The 17,639-nt window shown below is 68.1% G+C and overlaps 3 protein-coding genes across 6 annotated transcripts in view; 2 read left to right on the top strand and 1 right to left on the bottom strand.

Annotated features, from left to right (window-relative positions):
* The first annotated feature begins 1,580 nt into the window (after positions 1–1,580).
* RUNDC3A (RUN domain containing 3A) lies at positions 1,581–8,074 on the top strand. Of its 2 annotated transcripts, XM_082331952.1 has the most exons (11): positions 1,581–1,782; positions 3,869–3,984; positions 4,186–4,319; positions 5,025–5,110; positions 5,260–5,349; positions 5,458–5,538; positions 5,670–5,835; positions 6,053–6,210; positions 6,664–6,801; positions 6,971–7,077; positions 7,332–8,074. In XM_082331952.1, the coding sequence occupies exons 1-11, from the start codon at positions 1,676–1,678 to the stop codon at positions 7,472–7,474; spliced, it is 1,326 nt and encodes a 441-aa protein (XP_082188078.1). In that variant the 5' UTR covers positions 1,581–1,675; the 3' UTR covers positions 7,475–8,074. The 2 variants fall into 2 exon arrangements, with proteins under 2 accessions (XP_082188078.1, XP_082188079.1); XM_082331953.1 differs by lacking the exon at positions 6,971–7,077.
* Positions 8,075–8,482: 408 nt separating this feature from the next.
* On the bottom strand, positions 8,483–15,435 carry SLC25A39 (solute carrier family 25 member 39). Of its 3 annotated transcripts, none has more exons than XM_082331955.1 (12): positions 15,306–15,435; positions 12,608–12,716; positions 12,473–12,532; positions 11,787–11,831; positions 10,952–11,061; positions 10,760–10,827; positions 10,504–10,628; positions 10,145–10,318; positions 9,895–10,004; positions 9,634–9,715; positions 9,453–9,533; positions 8,483–9,371 (listed from the first exon to the last, which is right to left on the bottom strand). In XM_082331955.1, exons 2-12 carry the CDS (start codon positions 12,702–12,704, stop codon positions 9,253–9,255), a joined length of 1,071 nt encoding a protein of 356 aa, XP_082188081.1. In that variant the 5' UTR covers positions 12,705–12,716; positions 15,306–15,435; the 3' UTR covers positions 8,483–9,252. The 3 variants fall into 3 exon arrangements, with proteins under 3 accessions (XP_082188081.1, XP_082188082.1, XP_082188080.1); XM_082331956.1 differs by lacking the exon at positions 15,306–15,435 and adding an exon at positions 13,520–13,603; XM_082331954.1 differs by lacking the exons at positions 11,787–11,831; positions 15,306–15,435 and having other exon boundaries at positions 12,608–13,032.
* MAPT (microtubule associated protein tau) overlaps positions 13,574–17,639 on the top strand; it is a 63,337-nt gene continuing 59,271 nt past the window's right edge. The window contains exon 1 of the mRNA XM_082331945.1: positions 13,574–13,662. The gene's annotated coding sequence lies outside the window, so the exon portion shown is untranslated. The remainder of the gene's footprint in view (positions 13,663–17,639) is intronic.

The raw sequence follows: 17,639 nt of genomic DNA, 5'->3' as shown, positions 1-17,639 counted from the left end.
GTGCGAGGAGCCGGCGGGGCCCCGTGGGGACGGGGGACGTGGCCGGGCTTCATCTGTCCCCTGGGATCGCCGTCCCCGGGGTGCTCTGCGGAGAGGTGGTGGGTCAGGAGCGGCTGTTTCAGTGCAGGGCGAGGTCTGCGTGCGCGCACGTGGGTGTGTGCACGCGCGTGTGTGTGTGCATCTGTGAGCGCGCATCTGTGTGCATGCATGTGTGCAAGCACGTGTGTGTGCATGCAAGTGCATGCATGGGTGTGCACGCACACGTGTGTGCATGCTCAAGTCTGCATGCATATGCATGCGTGTGCGGATGCATGCACGTGTACGCATACAGATGGACGCAGGTGTGTGCATGCACACGCGTGTGTCTACATTTACAACCTCCCTAAAGGGCTCCTAGTCCCAAATCCCAGGGTGCAGGGAAGGGGACAAGCGTGAGCTGGGCAAGCTTTGCACGCACACATGCAGACACGCATGCACACGCACGCACACGCACGCACACACCAGCCACCCCAGTGCCTGGGGACACCCGCAGGGACGTCCCAGCTGCTGGGGCATCGCTCGTGCCGCAGCCCGTGGGGTCGGGGCGCCGCTGTCCCCCCGCACCAGCCCCATCTGGGGGGACCATCCAGGCTGGGGGCCGCGGGCTGCTGGCCTGGCCCACACGTTGGGGACCCGGTGGCACCCGCCGTGGGGCCGGGAGGTGCGATAGCTGCGGGCTGGGTGCTCCGATAACGGCCCCCAGCGTTATCTGGGTGCTGCCAAGGGCTCTCCTCCCTGCAGCAGCCCTGGGGATTTTGGGGGACCCTCCCCTCCGGGGTGCCCTGCTGCCCCCCGACTGGGTGCTATGGGCTGGGACCCCTTTGCAGGGGCAGAGGAGGGCACGGGGCACCCCGGGGGGCAGAGGGAGGGGGGACGAGTCCCCGCGGGTCGTGGCGGGGGGGTGCCTCTCGGCTCAGGATGGCTCTGATTTATCTGGGTGCTGTGGAGGGGGACGTGGGTGCCCGTGGTATTCACCCCCCTGCCCTGATTTCCCTGTCACATCAGTGGGGAAACTGAGGCACGGCACAAAAGGGGGTGCAGGGGGCATTGTGGGGCTCCCCCCCCCGCCAGCCCCCCCGGGGGGCTCACCCCCCCCCCCCCCCGCCCCTGCTCGGGGGGGTCCCACGCACCCCCAGACCCCGCGGGGACAGGTGATGCTCAGCATCCCCCCCCGGCGCGGACCCGAGGCAGGGAGGGAGGCAGCCACGCTCAGCCCTGGGGGGGCGAAGGGCCCCCCAGTTACCCTGGGGGGGCTGCCCAGGGTCAGCCAGAGCCCGTGTCCCCCCGCCCGCGCCTCTGCCCACGGGGTCCCCACCAGCGGCGCGTCATGGCGAGGGGCTGGGCCCTGCAGGGAGGAGCCCCCCCCCCCCGGGACCGCTGCCCCCCACCTTCATCCCTCCCTTTATTCCCCCCATCCCCCCCTCCCTCCCCAGGGAAGAGATTTGGGGGGGCCGGAGGCGGGGAGAGGACCAGGCCCCGCATCCCGGGGGGGGGGGGGGGGCGGCGCACGGCCCCGTTAGCGTGGGCATCGGGGGGGGGGGGCGGCGGAGCAAAGCCTGCGCGGTGCCGGGGGGGGGCCCACGGGAGAAGGGGCATCGCCCGTGGCCGTGGCCCTCGCCGGTTCGGCCCGCTCTGGATGGAAGCGAGCTGCGTGCAGGCTGCCATGGCTCTGGGGCTCTCCTCCAAGAAAGCCTCCTCCAGAAACATCGCCGTGGAGAGGAAAAACCTCATCACCGTCTGCAGGTGGGGGCCGAGCCTGGCCGGGGGGGGGCACCCGAAAATAGAGGGGGGGGCGGAGAGAGGACCACCGCCGCCGGGGATGGAGGAGATGGGGGGGGAGGGGGATGGGGAGGGGGATGGGGAGGGGGTGGGGGGGTTCACACCACCCCCCGCGGCCCCTTCACCCTGGGGGGGGGGGGTGTTGTTGCTGCAGTCGCTTTTTGGGGGGGGGGAAATTCTGTTTTGGAGGGGGAGGAGGAGGATGGGGCTGCGGGGAAGGGGGGGGCGGGGGGCTGCGGGGCTGCGGGCGGTGGGGCCGGGGCGGTGGGGCTGGGGGGGGCTCCGGGGGGGGGCGATGGGGGGGCCGGGGATACAACGACAACATGGAGGCTGCCGGTGCCGGGGATGCCGGGGGCAGCCGGGGCGGGCGGGGGGTGGTGCCGGGGGGGCGGAGGGGGCGGGGGGGGGGACTGGGGGTCGGGGACAGCGGGGCCCGGGGGGGGGCTGGGGCCGGGGACCCCCCCTGCGGGCGGGGGGCCGAGGAAGTGACGTCAGGGCCCCGCTCCGGGCGGCGGGGATGGAGGGATGAAGGCGGCGGGGATGGAGGATGAGGGTTGTCATGGCGACGCCCGGCTGGACCGGGGTGGCGGGGGATGCGGAGACAGGGATGGGGTGGTGGGGACAGGGGTCCCCGCCTGTCCCCAGCCCCCAGGTGTGAGGATGGGGTGATGTGTCCTCCCCCTCCCCCGCCCCCTGGTTCAGGGCTGCTTGTGCTGGGCTGCGACCGGAGCCTGGCCCCGGGGCTGCCGGGGGGGATGTGGGGGGCACCAAGGCTCGGGGTCACCGTGCCAGGGACCCACAGGTCCTGCTGTTGGGGTCTGGGGGACCCCAGGGCTCCTCACTATGGCATGGGGCACCTCCAGACCCTGCTGTCATGACATGGGGCCCCCCCTGGATCTCCTTGCCATGGCACGGGGTACCTCTAGACCCTGCTGTCATGACATGGGGCCCCCCAGGTCTCACTATGGCATGGGGCACCTCCTGACCCTGCTGTCATGACATGGAGGCCCTCCAGGTCTCCTCACTATGGCACGGGGCACCTCCTGACCCTGCTGTCATGACATGGAGACCCTCTAGGGCTCCTCACTATGGCACGGGGCACCTCCTGACCCCGCTGTCATGACATGGAGACCCTCCAGGTCTCCTCACTATGGCACGGGGCACCTCCTGACCCCGCTGTCATGACATGGGGCCCCCCAGGTCTCCTCACTATGGCACGGAGCACCTCCTGACCCTGCTGTCATGACATGGGGCCCCCCAGGTCTCCTCACTATGGCACGGGGCACCTCCTGACCCCACTGTCATGACATGGAGGCCCTCCAGGTCTCCTCACTATGGCACGGGGCACCTCCTGACCCTGCTGTCATGACATGGAGACCCTCCAGGGCTCCTCAGCATGTCACAGGGCACCTTCTGACCCCACTGTCATGACATGGGGACCCCCCAGGCTCCTCGCCGTGGCACGGGGCACTTCCAGGCCCCTCATCCTGACACCAGGATGTCTCCAGACCTCACTGCCGTGCCATGAGGCACCTCCAGACCCCACTGCCACGGTGAGGCACCCTCTACCTGCCATCACGGGGATCCCCAGTCTCACCCTCCCCCTGTGTGGCCGTGACCCACAGACGGGGTGATCCCCCCCAGGCAAACACCTGCCCCGTCCCCCGCTGTCCTGCCGGGCTCAGAAGGTTTCGTGTCTTCGGCATCTCTCTCCGCCGAGCACGAGCGGCCGGGCGGAAGGGGAAGCCATCACCACCCGCGCACGGCCGGGGAGGAAGGGGGCCTTTGTTCGCCCTTCCTGGCCGCTCACACGGCGGGGGAGCGGCAGCTGCCTTGGCGGGCTCCCCGGGGACGCGGGGACACGGGGGTCAGCGAGCCACAGCCCGCGGCTCGGCCCGCCGCCCTCTTCCCACTGCTGGGCTTGAAAGCCAACGTCTGCAAAAGCATTTTGCTCCGTTGCTAAGACCTAACGCGTGCTGGGTGCAGGGTGCTGGGTGCATGGTGCTGGGTGCCCGTCCCCTCCCACCCGTGATGCCTGTCCCCCCACCAGGTTCTCGGTGAAGACCCTGCTGGAGAAATACACGGCGGAGCCCATCGACGACTCCTCCGAGGAGTTTGTTAACTTTGCCGCCATCCTCGAGCAGATCCTCAGCCACCGCTTTAAAGGTAACGGTGGCCCGGGGGGACAGGTGCCCATGCAGCCCCTGGCGTGTCCCTGTCCCCATCCCTGTGCCGCATGGTGGATGGGGATGCGTGCATGCACATGCTGGCACCAGGGAGCATGTCCGGGCTCTGGCTTGGGGCTCTCCGGGCCGACGGGGTTTGCTGGCACGGCAGCCCCTGACTGCAGCCCCTCGGTCCCCGCAGGCCCCGTCAGCTGGTTCAGCTCGGATGGGCAGCGCGGGTTTTGGGACTACATCCGCCTGGCCTGCAGCAAGGTCCCCAACAACTGCGTCAGCAGCATCGAGAACATGGAGAACATCAGCACCTCCAGGGCCAAGGTCAGGAAGGTGCCAGCCCCAGCCCTGTCCCTCTGTCTATCCCTGTCCCCATCCCCATTCCTATTCCTGCCCCTGTTTCCCTTCACACCCTGTCCCTGGCACATGGACCCATCCCCATCCCATCCCCATCCCCATCTCCATCCCCACCTCCATCCCCACCCTCATCCTATCTCCATCCTCATCCTATCTCCATCCCATGCCCATCCTCATCCCATCCCATCCCATCCCATCCCATCCCATCCCATCCCATCCCCATCCTCATCCCCATCCCCATCCCAATCCTCATCCCAGTCCTCATCCCCATCCCCGTCTTCATCCCAATCCTCATCCCCATCCCCACCCCATCCCCATCTCCATCCCCACCCCATCCCACCCCATGCCATGCCATGCCATGCCATGCCATGCCATCCCGTCCCGTCCTGTCCCGTCCCGTCCCATCCCCATCCCCATCCCTGTCCCCATCCCCATCCCCTCCGCCCTGCCCTCCTGCAGCCCCATCTCACCCCATAGGACCCCATGGGTCACTGGGGCGAAACAGGAGCTGTGGGTCCCCACGGGGGGGATAATGGGGCCAAAAGCAGCTCCTGGGTGGGGACCACCTGCCTGCCGGTGCCCAGAGCCCAGGGGCAGCTGAGGGTGGCACCTGACGAGCAGCCGATGGTGGCACCCGTCCTCAGGGCTGCCCCGCGGGGCGGTGCCTTGCAGGGCCGGGCCTGGATCCGCGTGGCGCTGATGGAGAAGCGCATGTCCGAGTACATCTCCACGGCCCTGCGGGACACGCGGACCACCAGGTGAGCAGCCCGCGGCACGGCCGGCCGCGGCCACGCTCACGCCTGTGCCGCCCTGGGAGCGCTAAGGGTGTGCGGGTGCGCCCGGGTGGGCACCGCGGTGCGTTTCGGGGTGCCGGCGGGAGCACACGCAGCCACGTTTTTCCCTGCAGACGGTTTTACGACGACGGGGCCATCATGCTGCGGGAGGAGTCCACGGTGCTGACGGGGATGCTCATCGGGCTCAGCGCAATCGACTTCAGGTAGGGGTGGGCAGCGCAGTGGGACACGGGCACCCTGCCCCGACCGGCCCCGCCGCTGGCCCCCCGGGGCTGCCCTGATCCTCTGCTCCTTCTCCCGCCGCTGCTCAGCTTCTGCCTGAAGGGCGAGGTGATGGACGGTAAAACGCCCGTGGTCATCGACTACACGCCCTACCTGAAGTTCACGCAGAGGTAAGAGCTGGGGTGCCCTGCCGGGGGTGGGGACCCCCCGTCTCTCCCCCATCAGGGCTCAGCCGGGCTCCCCTCGCACGTGCCAGCCCCTCGCCGTGCTGCCGTCCCCGCTGAGCCCCCGTACCCCCCAGCTACGACTACCTGAGCGAGGAGGAGGAGCGGGGCAGCGTGGAGAGCAGCACGAGCGAGGACAGCTCCCCCGAGCATCCCTACCTGCCCCTGGTCACCGACGAGGACAGCTGGTACAACAAGTGGCGCAAGATGGAGCAGAAATTTCGCATCGTTTATGCCCAAAAGGTACCAGGAGCTGGGATGGGGCTGGTTGGGTACCAACCCCCCTGGGATGCTCCAGCCCCAAGCATCCCCTCACTGCTCCTGCAGCCCGGTGGCACCCGCAGCCCCTCATCCCGCTGCTGTGGTGACCCAGCCCGCTCCTCGTCACCCTGGGTGGCCCTGGGGACACGGTGGGGTCTGGTGGGGTCAGCGGGGCGCTGCTGACGGCGGCCTCGCGCAGGGGTACCTGGAGGAGCTGGTGCGGCTGCGGGAGTCGCAGCTGAAGGACCTGGAGGCGGAGAACAAGCGGCTGAAGCTGCGCTTGGAGGAGGTGATGGTGCAGAACCAGCTGGAGAAGAGGGAGCTGGAGGGCGTCATCCTGGAGCTGCAGGAGCAGCTGTGAGTGGGGACCCGCCGCTGCCGCCGGGCCGGGCCGGGCGCGGTGGGTGGGGGATCCCTGGTGCCTGGGTGCCCCATGGGCTCTGGGTGGGTGGTGGGTCCCCAGTGCCCCACGGACCCTGAGGGGCAGGGTGGGTGCTGGGTCCCTGGCACCCCATATGCCCTGTGGGGTGCTGTGGGTGGTGGGTTTCCAGTGCCTGGGTGCCCCATATGCCCTGTGGGACACAGTGGGTCCCCAGTGTCCCATACGTGCCACGGGATGCGATGGGTGGCAGGTCCCCAGTACCCAGGTGCCCCATATGTGCTGTAAGACGTGGAGGGTCCCCAGTGTCCCCTATGTCCTGTGGGACGTGGTGGGTCCCCAGTGCCCTGTATGCCCCACGGGCCGCGTTGCCCGGCAGGTCCCTGGCGCTCACCGCTGTGCCGGGTGCTGACCATCCGCCTTTGCCGCAGGACGGGGCTGATCCCCTGCGAGAACCCGCAGCTGGCCCAGCTCTCCAAGGAGATGGTGACGCCCCTGGTGAACCAGTGGCCCTCACTGGGGACCCTCAACGGCAACGAGAGCGGCTCGGACAGCAAGCTCTACAGGAGGTAACCCCCCGCGGGGGCAGAGCTGCCCCGACCCGCGCCCAGCGCCCCATCCCGCCCCGGGGGGGTCTGCCCCGGGCAGGGGACGGGGAGAAGGGCTGGCCCTGCCTGACCGGGCTGTCCTGGCCCCGGGGGCCACGGCGCAGGGGGGCTCAGCGCCGTCCCTCCGCAGGCACAGCTTCGTGAGCACCGACCAGCTCTCGGCCGAGAACAGCCTCAGCTCCGACTCCCAGCGCTTGGGCGAGGGCAAGCGCGAAGGCGAGCCCTGGGGGCCCTTGGGTAAGACCCCCCCCCACTGTAGGGTGCCCCGCAGAGCTCAGCGTGTCCCCCGACACACAGCCAGGCATCAGGACCCCCCCCCGCCCCCTCAGCAGCCCCCTCCTCACACCAGGGATGCTGTCCCAACAGTGCAAGGACACCCAGGTCCCTCCCAGAGAGGTGGTCCCCGTCCCCATCCCCGTCCCCCCCGCGGCAGGGTTGGGGTGCGAGGCCGCAGCCCCCCGCGACGCCGGCACCCCGCTCTGTGCCCACAGGGAAGGACCCCACGCCCTCCATGCTGGGGCTCTGCGGCTCCCTGGCCTCCCTGCCCAGCTGCAAGTCCCTGGCCAGCCTCAAGTCCAACGAGTGCCTGGTGAGCGACAGCACCGAAGCCAGCCCGACCCGCAGCCCCAGCTGAGACCCCCGGCCCCCTCGCCGCCCCCCGGCCCAGCCGCCCAGCCCAGCGTCGCGGCAGAGGACTGACCTCGTCCCCCCCTCGCCGCCCCGGGACCGACGAGGGACTCGCCGAACCCACCGGGGAGGCTGGGGACGGGCACCCCCCTCCCCGTCTTGGTACCCCAACCCCGGCTGCGCCTTGGACCCCCAGCCCGGTCCCTGGCTGGAGACATGGACCCGTTGGGATGGGGGATGCCGGACCAGGACCCACGCGAGCTGGGGATGGGGCGGGGGGGACGAACTGTGCCGCAGAGGGACACCGGGAGCGACCGCTGCTGGGGAGCAAGGGAGGGGGTGAGGGCCAAAGCCCCTCCAGGAGCGAGGGTCTGGGCACAGCCCCGGTGCCCGCCCCGCTCAGCCCACGGGCATCGCTCTTCCCTCGGGGCACCCACCCGGGCTTCGCCTGCCCTCTAGTGCCCGGCCTCCCCGGGGGGGCTGGCCTGTCCCTCCCTTTGGGGACCAGCGGTCCCTCCTTGCAGCAGCCCCCCCCCCTTCCCATCCTGCCCCGGGTTTTGGGTTGTTTTGGGTGATTTTGGTTTTTAATTCAGCCCCATCTGCCTTGTTGGAGCAAAAGGAATCAATAAACGCAGCAAGCTGAGCTGGCCTCCGTGAGCTCCCCCAGCTGGGAGAGGGAAAAGGGGGAAAAGAGCCCTTGTGCCCCCAGGTCCTGTCCCGAGCAGGGATGCTGGGGGTGGGCGGTGAGCCTCCTCCAGCCCCCCAGGGCAGGGACAGCACCTTTGGGACAGAGCAGGTCACCCAAGCATGGAGCACCCCCTGCCCCGTCCACAGCGGGTTACTGCTGGGGGTAGCAGCGAGGTCCCGGGGTCTCCTTACCCCCAGTAAAAGCCCAGCAAGGAGCTGGTGGATGAGAGCACCGCGCTCACGCAGCAGGGACACAGCCGTCACCCGTGGGGATGCCTCCCACAGCCCCAGCACGCACGGAGCAGGGACAGAAATCCCTGCCCTAAGAGACAAATAATATTTTCTTTTATTTAAGAAAATAAGAGAAATTCCCCCCTGGAGTCCCGAGGCAAGCTGGGGCAGCACCCGCACCGGGCACGATGCTGGGGCAGGCCCTCGCGGTGAAGGGATGGGGCACGGGCAGGGGTTTGTTGCCAGAATGCCTGCCGGCCCCCCGGAGCAGCAGCGAGGTCCGTCCCCACACAGGGTCCGAGCCCAGGGTCTGCCAGGGGACAGAGACACCCTGAGCAGGAGGAGAGGTCCGGAGGCAGGGAGAGGGTCCTGATGTGTCCCCGTGCCATGCAAAGCCGGCAAGGGGACGCTGTGCGTGACTGATGGCGAGGAGGGGCGGGCTCCCAGCTGGAGCAGGGCCGGGGGGCCCAGGCAGGCACGCAGAGAAGCCCCCCGAAGGTTTGGTCCTCACCAGAGCCCCAGCTCCCATCTCCTGTCCTGCTGAGTCTCCCAGGGCACCCTGTCCTCACCCAAGCGTCCGTGAATCCAGCAGCAGCATCTGTCCAGCCTCAAGGGATGAGCACAGGGGACTCCACAGCCCCCCAGTGTCACAGCAGCAGGCACAGATGTCCCCCAGTGCGGCTGGGGATGGAGAGCGGGGCCGGGCTGGCCCTGCCTCCACGAGCAGGCAGCGGGGAGGCAGAGCGCAGCACGAAGGCACTTGGGCTTCGCACAGCCGAGTGCGGTTTGCTGCTCCTGGGGCGCCTGGCCAGGAGCAGGGTTGGCAGCGTCCCCCGGGCCATCGGCCGCATCCAGTCCTGCCCCAGCTCACAACCCGGGCAGTCGCCGCTCCTGGTTCAGCTTCTGGAAAAAGGTCTTGCCAAATTCGTAGGTGCTGATCATGATGGCGCAGGCAGGTGCCACCTTAATGACGCGGGGCAGGAAGCCTGCAAGGACAACCCCGTTAGCCCCTCGGTGACACCGGGGCACCAGTAAAGCCCAGCCCGGGGCGGGGGGCACAGCCTCACCTGCAAACAGCCCCCGGGTGCCAGACTCGGCACGGATGCGCCGCATGAGTAGCCAGGTGGAGGAAGGCTTGGAAGCTGCGACTGCGGGGAGAGGGGAGCGGGTGAGGGTCCAGGGATGCTGACGTACCATCAGGGAGTCCTGGTTGCCCCCCAGGCACCCGCCCGCAGCCCGGCCCCTCACCTGGGTGCACCTCGCTGTCTCCCAGCTCGATCTGCCTCTGGGTCTTCACCACGTCAAAGGGCAGCGTCAGCACCGCAGCCACCTGCAGGGCCAGCAGCCAGGCGGTGAGCTGGGACCTCGCCGTCCCTGCCCGGTGCAGGCTCTGCCGTCACCTCCCGGCGCCGTCCCGGCCTCATCCCTTGCTCCCCAAGGGGAGCATTCCCCCCCGCTCACAGCTGAGCGAGCCCCTGCACGGTGCAGACCACAGGGCCCCAAACTCACCGTTCCAGAGATGGCCCCGGACGTGAAGCTGATCATGAACGTGGCCTCATCGAGCCGGGCCTGCCTGCAGAGCCATTCCTTCACCAGCTCATAGTTAAACCAGTAGAGAGCTGGGAGGAGATGAGAAACACCAGTGCTACGACGAGGCACTCCGGACACACCAACCTCCCCACGCGCAGGGCTGCCCTGCCCTGTGCTCGTTCCCCCATCTCCCAGTGCCACCGCTCACCCCGTCCCCCCGCAGCCATACCCGAGAAGGGGACATCTCGCAGCACGGTGGGTCCCCAGCCCCTCCAGAGGGACAGCCAGCCGTCCTGAGCCACCGCCGACTGGATGCAGACGCCCAGCTCCCGGTAGCTGAGCTGCCGGGACTGCATCTTGGTGCGGATCAGCTCCAAGGGGCTGATGACCGTCACGGCGCCCACTGCAATGGAAGGGACATCAGGCATCAGCCCCGTTCGCTCCGGCAGCCGTCCCGGAGCCATGAGAGCGCAGTGCCAGGAGAGTCAGGTGCTGAATGCGGGCACCAACAGCCAAGAGATCTGCCATGCTCTCCTGCGAGGATGCAGGGTGGGCACAGGGGGACCCTCGGAGAGGAGGGATACTCACGTCTGGCGAGGGCCCCAGCCAGCAAGGGGATGTGGTGCCCCCGGCTCCCCGTCCGAGCGTGCAGGTAGTCCCGGAGCTGGTCATAGGTGGTGAAATAAATGACGGTGGCTGGCACAGCCATGACCCTGCCGAGGAGGAGGCGTGTGAGGGGCACACGTGCCCTCCCCGGGGGCTGGCAGGAGGCTCGGGGCCAATGCCCGTGCACCCAAGCAGGCGTTTGCACCCAGACTCTGCCCCAGGCAGGGTCCAAACTCACAGGGTTGGGGGCAGGCCGCTCCACAGAGACCTGACGCCCTCGTAGCGCGTGATCTTCACAAAGGCATCCTGGGGAGAGAGGGGAGCACAGGGAGAGGGGCTAGAGGGGCAAGCACCCCCCCAGCAAACACCCGGACCCCTTCCCTGGGACAGAGAGACCCCTGCCCACCCTGCCTGCACCTCCAGCCCCTACCAGCGTGCCGGTGAAGCGGGTGGGGGCCTTGTACCAGGCGGTGCAGCCGTTGCCATTCTGGCAGACGTACAGGTGGTCCATGAGCCCATTGCAGTAGAGGAAACACTTCCCTGGGGAGGGAGGCAACAGCATCGCCGTTAGACAGGGGACTCTTCCCCTCGGCCCAGCCCATTTGATCCTCAAAACCATAATCTCTCCCAGGAGAGAGCCAAACCCGCAACAGCTCAGCCCAGTAGGGGCCAGACCAGGGCCAGGAGAGGGACAACTCTCCAGCAAGGGTCCGACCGTGGCCAGACCCATGGGGTGAGAGGCATCTGGCCCCACCATGGGAGCCATCGCCGGCAGCAGGAGAGGTTTACACCTCGCTCGGCGTCAGCTCCGCTGCCCCAGCATGGTGGGCGTGCCATTGCAGGGAGCCAGCATGGTTCCCCCCCGCGCTCTCCATGGGGCCAGCGCACAAGGGGCAGGGACACCGGGCTGCGGGGAGCAAGCGGGGCGGCAGAGATCCAAGAAGACCTTGATGTAGCAACAGGACAGGGTGACAAGACAGGGCAAGGACAGGGGGACTGCAGACAGCCAGGCCTGTTGCACAACAGACCCCCAGCAGACCTCCCCGGGCAAGGACCCAGCAGGGACATTGCACGGCCAGCCCCAAAGCGGGGCTGAAGGAGGAGCCGCAGGGCTGGGGACGATCGCAGCCCCCACACCAGAGCGGGATGTCCTCCCAGCCAGAGGAGCCCGAGCCACCACCAGCGGGGAAGAAAACCAGGGTCAAGGCTTGGGAAAGCAAAGCCGCTGGCGGCGGGAGCTGCCCGGGATCCCCGGGTGTACTCACATGTGGCCTGCTGAGCGCCCCAGGGCACAGACTGCGCTGGCAACGCTGAAACACACAACAGGGACACACTGAGTGACAACATGGAGGATGTGCCACCTCCCTGGGCTCGGGCATACGTGTGTCCCGCAGCTCTGAGCCGGGCGGTGGGAGAGCTCTGTGGGCGAAGGGGCTGGATGTCCCTGCAGCCACTTCCCAAGCAGTCCCTGTTGCCACCAGACCAGTCCCTTGGGACCAGCCCCAGCCCGCTGCCCCCGCAGGGAGGGGGACAGAGGGGGGAGGGCAGAGCCCACGGGGTCTCTCCTGCCCCACGGGAGCCGCAAGGAGCAGTGTGGAGGTGGACACAAAGGCAGGAAGGATAAGAGCAAGCGTCTGGAGCAGGCCGAGCCCTTCCATCCCACTCCTCGGCGGGCAGGGGGCTGCCAGGCACAGCGCTGACCCCGCTCGGCGTCAGCACGGGGCCGCGAAGGGGGAAGGACGGAGCCGAGCATCAGCCTGGCTCCCCCGGCGGGGCCCCCTGAGCCCGCCAGGACGAGGGGCCCATGGTAACCTGCCACCTCGCGACGGCCCCACGCTCAGGACCGAGAAACCCCCGCCACCGGCTCTGCCAAGCGAGACATCCACGTGGGCTGCTCGCTGGCTGACTGGGGCGGGGGCTGGCCAGAGACCCCTGCCCTGAGTGGCGTTACCTTTGGAGAAGGGGGTCCTCTGGGCCTGCAGCCGGATCTTCACCACATCCAGCGGCGTCACTGAAACGACACCACCCTTTAGCCACGCTGCGCCGCGCCGGCTCCCGGCGCCCACCCGCTCCCTGTGGTCCTCACCGAAGAGGGAGGTGAGGATGGCCCCTGTCCCCGAGGCCAGCATCTGCTGCAGCGGCGTGATGCCCCCGCCGGGGCTTGGCAACGTCTTCTCGGCCATGGCGCCGGCCCCCTGCAACACACGGCGGGGAGATGCTGGAGGCCGGGGGTGCTCCTGGGGGGATCCCTGCCCAGGGATGAGCGATGGCTCCCCGGGGAGTCCCCTCAGCATCCCTGCTCCGCCGGTGCGAGGACAGGCGTCCCACCTCGGGCCACGCTATCGGCATGGCACAGGGCAGGCGCGGCCCCCCCGTAATCGTGCTGCCCCTGGGGGGGGACAGGGACCTCTCCTGGGGCCGGCCCAGCCCTGATAACACCCCCCGGCCCCACTGCTGGCAGCGGGCCCAGCCTCGCTGGAGAGGTAGGGACAGTCCAGGCCGCCCTTCCGTGTCCTCGGGGAGGGAGGATCATTCCCTCCCCGCACTTGGAAAATTAAGGGACAGGAAGGAGCAAAGTCCAAAGACCAGATGCGCCACAACAGCCCTCCCCGAGAAGGCAGCAGAGCCCAGCGCAGCCATGGAGGGCCACCTGGCGGGGGGATCCCCCCTGCACGAGGGGTGCGAGCTTGCAACAAGCACCCCAAAAAGTATTAGCATGTCCAAAACCTTCTGCATGCCTCCCCTACACCCGAGGCTTGGCAGGGCTGCGGCCCCCGGGGCCGGGGCCTCTGCCCTCGGGAAGCGCGGGATATCGCACCCTTCCTGCGGGAGGAGGACGCGGAGAAGCGAGCCCAAGCGCGCCGTGCTCCCCCTCGCCGCAGCCCGGGGATGGTCCTCACACCAGGACAGGGCCGTGGCAGGAGCACTTCCAGGCTTTGGGAACCCATGTTTTTTTTTAAAGCCAGGGAATGCAGCAAAAAAAAAAAACCAAACTAACCAACACCCTTCGCCATCTGACTCAGCAATTTTGCAAGGTCAGAGCAGCCATAAATCTCTCCGTTACAGGCTTCGGACTTGTTAGGTGCCCAAGGCTGTGAGCAGGGATGGGTCTATCCCGGAGCCGCGCACGCCAGCCCCACGGTGAGAGCCGGGTGCTGTTTGGGGGGTGGGCACGGGTCCTGCTGTGCCCGTCACGGGACGGTGGCGAGGCGGCGCAGTGCCCTGGCACGCTCCCCGCGGACCACGCGGCAAAACCACAGTTGCAAAACCGTGCCGCGGGCAGGACGCTCGCCCCAGCGCGGAACCTTCCCTCCAATCCAGCCCTTCACGTAAACCCTTACGCAAGCAGGAGGAAAATCTCTTGCTCACAGCGCTGCAACACCTGAATGACTTAAACCGTCCTATTTATACGTGCCACAACACGGCCCTCTCCCTTTCTGCAGGGGTAACCGAGCACCTCCAGGGCACCGGCGAGGGCTTCCTGGCTGCATCTGAGCTCCCTTCCCAGCTGGGAGCTGCTCCCTTTTCCATCCAGGAAAAAATAAGCCCCTAAAACCATGACCCAGACCCCACAGCTCGGTCTGGAGCACTGGTGGGTGTGGGTACATCGTTGTGATGCTCAGTGCAAAGAGGGGGGGGAAGCGCAAATACGTGTTAGGACGATGAAGGCAAGGAGCTCCAGGGGAGCTCAGCAGCCTCCTCCCGCGCAGGATGGGCCCAGCCGGGTGCTGGAGCCCCGAGCGAGAGGGAACGCGGAGGGAAATCCTGCGGGCAGAGCCCTCTGGCGCTCCCCAGCCCCTGGGCTGCTCCAGCCCGGGGGTGCGAAGCTGTCACCCCCCTCGCCATCCCTGGAAGTGCCCGAACAGCACCAGGGGCCTCATCCTGCCTGAGCGCACCCCCGCCTACGCTGCTGTGGCTCGGGCAGGACCCAAACAGGCAGGGGCAGCTCCCAGCGCTTTTGGGGAGCGCTCGACAGCGGGACCCCCGCGGCTGGGCTGGGGGCCAGCCCGCCCTCCCAGGGAGCAGGGGGACGGGTGCTGCGGCATCCCCGGGGACGCACAGGGACCCGGCCCGGGCTGCTGCCCCGGGGAGCCCCCCACGGATGGGGGCAGCCCCCCATCCTGGAGCTTGCACCCCTACCTGGGGCCTGCAGCCCCCCGCCAAGGTTTGCACCCCCTCCCTCGAGGCTCGCAGCCCCCAGCCCAGTGCTGAGCCCCCTCCGCCGGGGTTTGCAGCCCCCCCTAGGCGCTGCACCCCCTCTCTCGGGGTCTGCACCCCCCCCAAGCACCTGACCCCCCCTCCCCAGGGGCTGCAACCCCTATCCTGGGGTTTGCACCCCCCCCAGGCACTTGAAACCCCCCCCTAGCTCTGCACCCCCTCTCTCGGGGCCTGCTCCCCCCCAAGCACCTGACCCCCCCTCCCCAGGGGCTGCAACCCCTATCCTGGGGTTTGCACCCCCCCCAGGCACTTGACACCCCCCACCAGGCGCTGCACCCCCTCTCTCGGGGTCTGCACCCCCCCAGGCACTTGGCCCCCCCTCAGCCTTTGCACCCCCTATCCTGGGGTTTGCAGACCCCCTCGCCGTTTGCCCCCCCCCTCCCCGGACTTTGCAGCCTCCCCCCCCGAGGCCCCGCTCCCCCCCAGCGATGCCGGGAGCCCGGGGGGGGTCACGGCCGCCTCTGCCCCCAGCACAGCCGCACGACCCCGCCCCCCCGCTACCGGGGGAAACTGAGGCAGCGGCGGCAAGGGCCGGGCGAGGAGGGGGTGACCGGGGCCCGCCCCACCTGCTCATTCCAGCCACCCGCGGCGCTTCCCTCCGCCGGCACCGGGAGGGGGGCGGGCGGCGGCGCCTTTAAGGAGCCCCATGAGCGCCCCGCGCCCCACCGCCGCGCGCGCCGGCTCGCGCGCCACTTCCGCCCCGCACCGGCAGCCCGCGCACGCGCCCTGCGCACCCCTGCGCCCCCTGCCGGTCCGGGGGGCGCCTTGCACACGCGCCGTGCTGGCGGGGGCGCCTTGCACACGCACCTGCGCCGTGCTGGCGGAGAGGCGCCTTGCACACGCACCGTGCTGGCAGAGAGGCGTCTTGCACACGCACCGTGCTGGCAGGGGCGCCTTGCACACTCACCTGCGCCGTGCTGGCGGAGAGGCGCCTTGCACACGCACCGTGCTGGCAGGGGGCGCCTTGCACACTCGTCCTCCCCGTGCTGGTAGAAGGGTGTGCCTCGCGCACTCACCGTGCTGGTAGAGAGGTGCTTTGCACACTTGCCCTCGCTGTGCTGACAGAAGGGTGCACCTTGCACACTCACCCGTGCTGTGCTGGCAGAGGCGCCTTGCACAATCACCGTGCTGGCGGGGGCGTGCCTTGCACACTTACCCTCGCTATGCTGGCAGAGAGGCTCCTTGCACACTCGCCCTCGCCATGCTGGCAGAGAGGTGCGCCTTGCACATTCCTTGTGCTGGCAGAGAGGCGCCTTGCACGCTCACCTACACTGTGCTGGCAGAGGGGCTCCTTGCACACTCGCCATGCTCGCAGAGCGGGGCCTCGTACACTTACCCTTGCTGTGCTGGCAGAGAGGCGCCTTGCACACTCACCCTCACCATGCTGGCAGAGAGGCACGCCTTGCACGTTCCCTGTGCTGGCAGAGAGGTGCCTTGCACACTCGTCCTCCCTGTGCTGGCAGAAGGGTGCATCTTGTACACTCACCATGCTGGCAGAAGGGTGCGCCTTGCACACTCACCTTCACCACGCTGGCAGAGGTCTACCTTACACACTCAGCCTCACCACGCCGGCAGGGGCGAGCCTTGCACACTCACCGTGCTGGAAGCCTCGGGGCTGGCACGCTCACCATCCCGGGGCCACCAGGTTTCGCACACTCACCACGCCGGAGGCGGCGGGGTTTGCACGCTCGCCGTGCCGGAGGCGAGCGGCTCTCGGCGCCTCTGCCCGCGGCGCAGCAGCGCCTGCCGGGGTGGGTTGGGACGTTGGACTCGTCCGGGGCCCAAGGCGCCGGAGCTGCCCCGTTACGTGCACGGTGCAGCGCTGCTTCCCACGGCAGCGAGCCAGGGTCCGCGCTGCTCCGCTGACGAGGAACAAAGCCCGTTAGCTCCCTCCCAGCCAGAGCAGGCCCGGGCACAGCAAGCACGCAACATCTACCCCTTCCTTTTGCAGTCTCCGACTCGGGCTCTGCTGTGACCCAGGAAAGGGGGTGGATGTTGTCCAGCACCGGAGGCTGGAGAAGCCAGAGCCTTGTGCACGCAGTTGGGGTGCCAGAGGCGGCTGCGGAGGCTTTGGGGTTTGCCTGAGCCGGGGCAGCAGCGCAAACCCGGCCCCGTGAGCGGAGAGGCAGCTCCTGCCTGCGCAGCAGCCACGGCGGGGACTGCGGCGAGGGTGCTTCCACAGCCCGGCCTCGCTGGCACCAGCACTAGCAAGGAAAAACCAGCTCCTCTGAGGGGCTACTGCAGGGAGAGCAAGGTGCCGAGAGCCTGCTCCCGCCCTGCTCTCCCACCTGAGGTCTGGGGGAGGAGGTGGGGGCCAGCTGAGGCCTTTTAACCCAAAACAGGCGGAGGAGGTGGAGGCATTGGGGGCTGCAGAGTGCTGGCAGCAAGAGCCCCTGGGGAGATGGGCTGTGGGTTGGGGTGTGCCTTGGGGGAATGGGAGTTAGGGCCTAAGAAAGGGAAATTAGTATATTAAGAGTTTTTTTTTTTTTTTTAGGTACCTTGGTATGTGTTAGCCAGCTGGAAAATCTCTTTTGTTTGGAAGATTACAGGCTGTCTTTTGAATTTCTAGCTCTTCCACTTAAGAGCGGTATTATTCACGAGTAAGTGTGAGGAAAGGGCTCTGAAGTCTCTTCTCTGGCCTTAAGAGAAAGATGCAGCTAAAAATGTGCTGTTGCACTCAGAGGTGCAGCCCTCAAAATGGGCTGTTATGGTGCCTGGTGGTGGCTGGCGTCTCTGTTAACGGGTGTGAGCACTGGAGCCTTCTCTGCTGCTTCTACCTGGCGCTGCAAGAGCTGTGGCTTTACCTGGGGGCTTGTCTGGGAGGCTAAAATCCCACCTCTGCTTAATGGAGTTGCTCAGGTTTGCTCTCTGTACTGTATTGGAAGTGCCCGTGTTTCCTG

This window comes from Platalea leucorodia, assembly GCF_965183815.1.
Source record: "Platalea leucorodia genome assembly, chromosome: 22".
In the NCBI taxonomy this organism is placed as follows: domain Eukaryota; kingdom Metazoa; phylum Chordata; class Aves; order Pelecaniformes; family Threskiornithidae; genus Platalea; species Platalea leucorodia.
The sequence above is the reverse complement of the archived record's forward strand: the minus strand, read 5'-3'. Positions and strand labels throughout refer to the sequence as shown.

Coding starts and splice junctions, on each gene's coding strand:
- RUNDC3A (XM_082331952.1), top strand. CDS start 1,676: ATGGAAGCGAGCTGCGTGCAGGCTGCCATGGCTCTGGGGCTCTCCTCC. Junction 1,783..3,868: donor AACCTCATCACCGTCTGCAG/GTGGGGGCCGAG, acceptor TCCCCCCACCAG/GTTCTCGGTGAAGACCCTGC. Junction 7,078..7,331: donor CGAGCCCTGGGGGCCCTTGG/GTAAGACCCCCC, acceptor CTGTGCCCACAG/GGAAGGACCCCACGCCCTCC.
- SLC25A39 (XM_082331954.1), bottom strand. CDS start 12,815: ATGCTGAGGGGACTCCCCGGGGAGCCATCGCTCATCCCTGGGCAGGGA. Junction 10,319..10,503: donor GGCTGGGGCCCTCGCCAGAC/GTGAGTATCCCT, acceptor CTTCCATTGCAG/TGGGCGCCGTGACGGTCATC. Junction 9,372..9,452: donor CACCCGGGGGCTGTTTGCAG/GTGAGGCTGTGC, acceptor TTGTCCTTGCAG/GCTTCCTGCCCCGCGTCATT.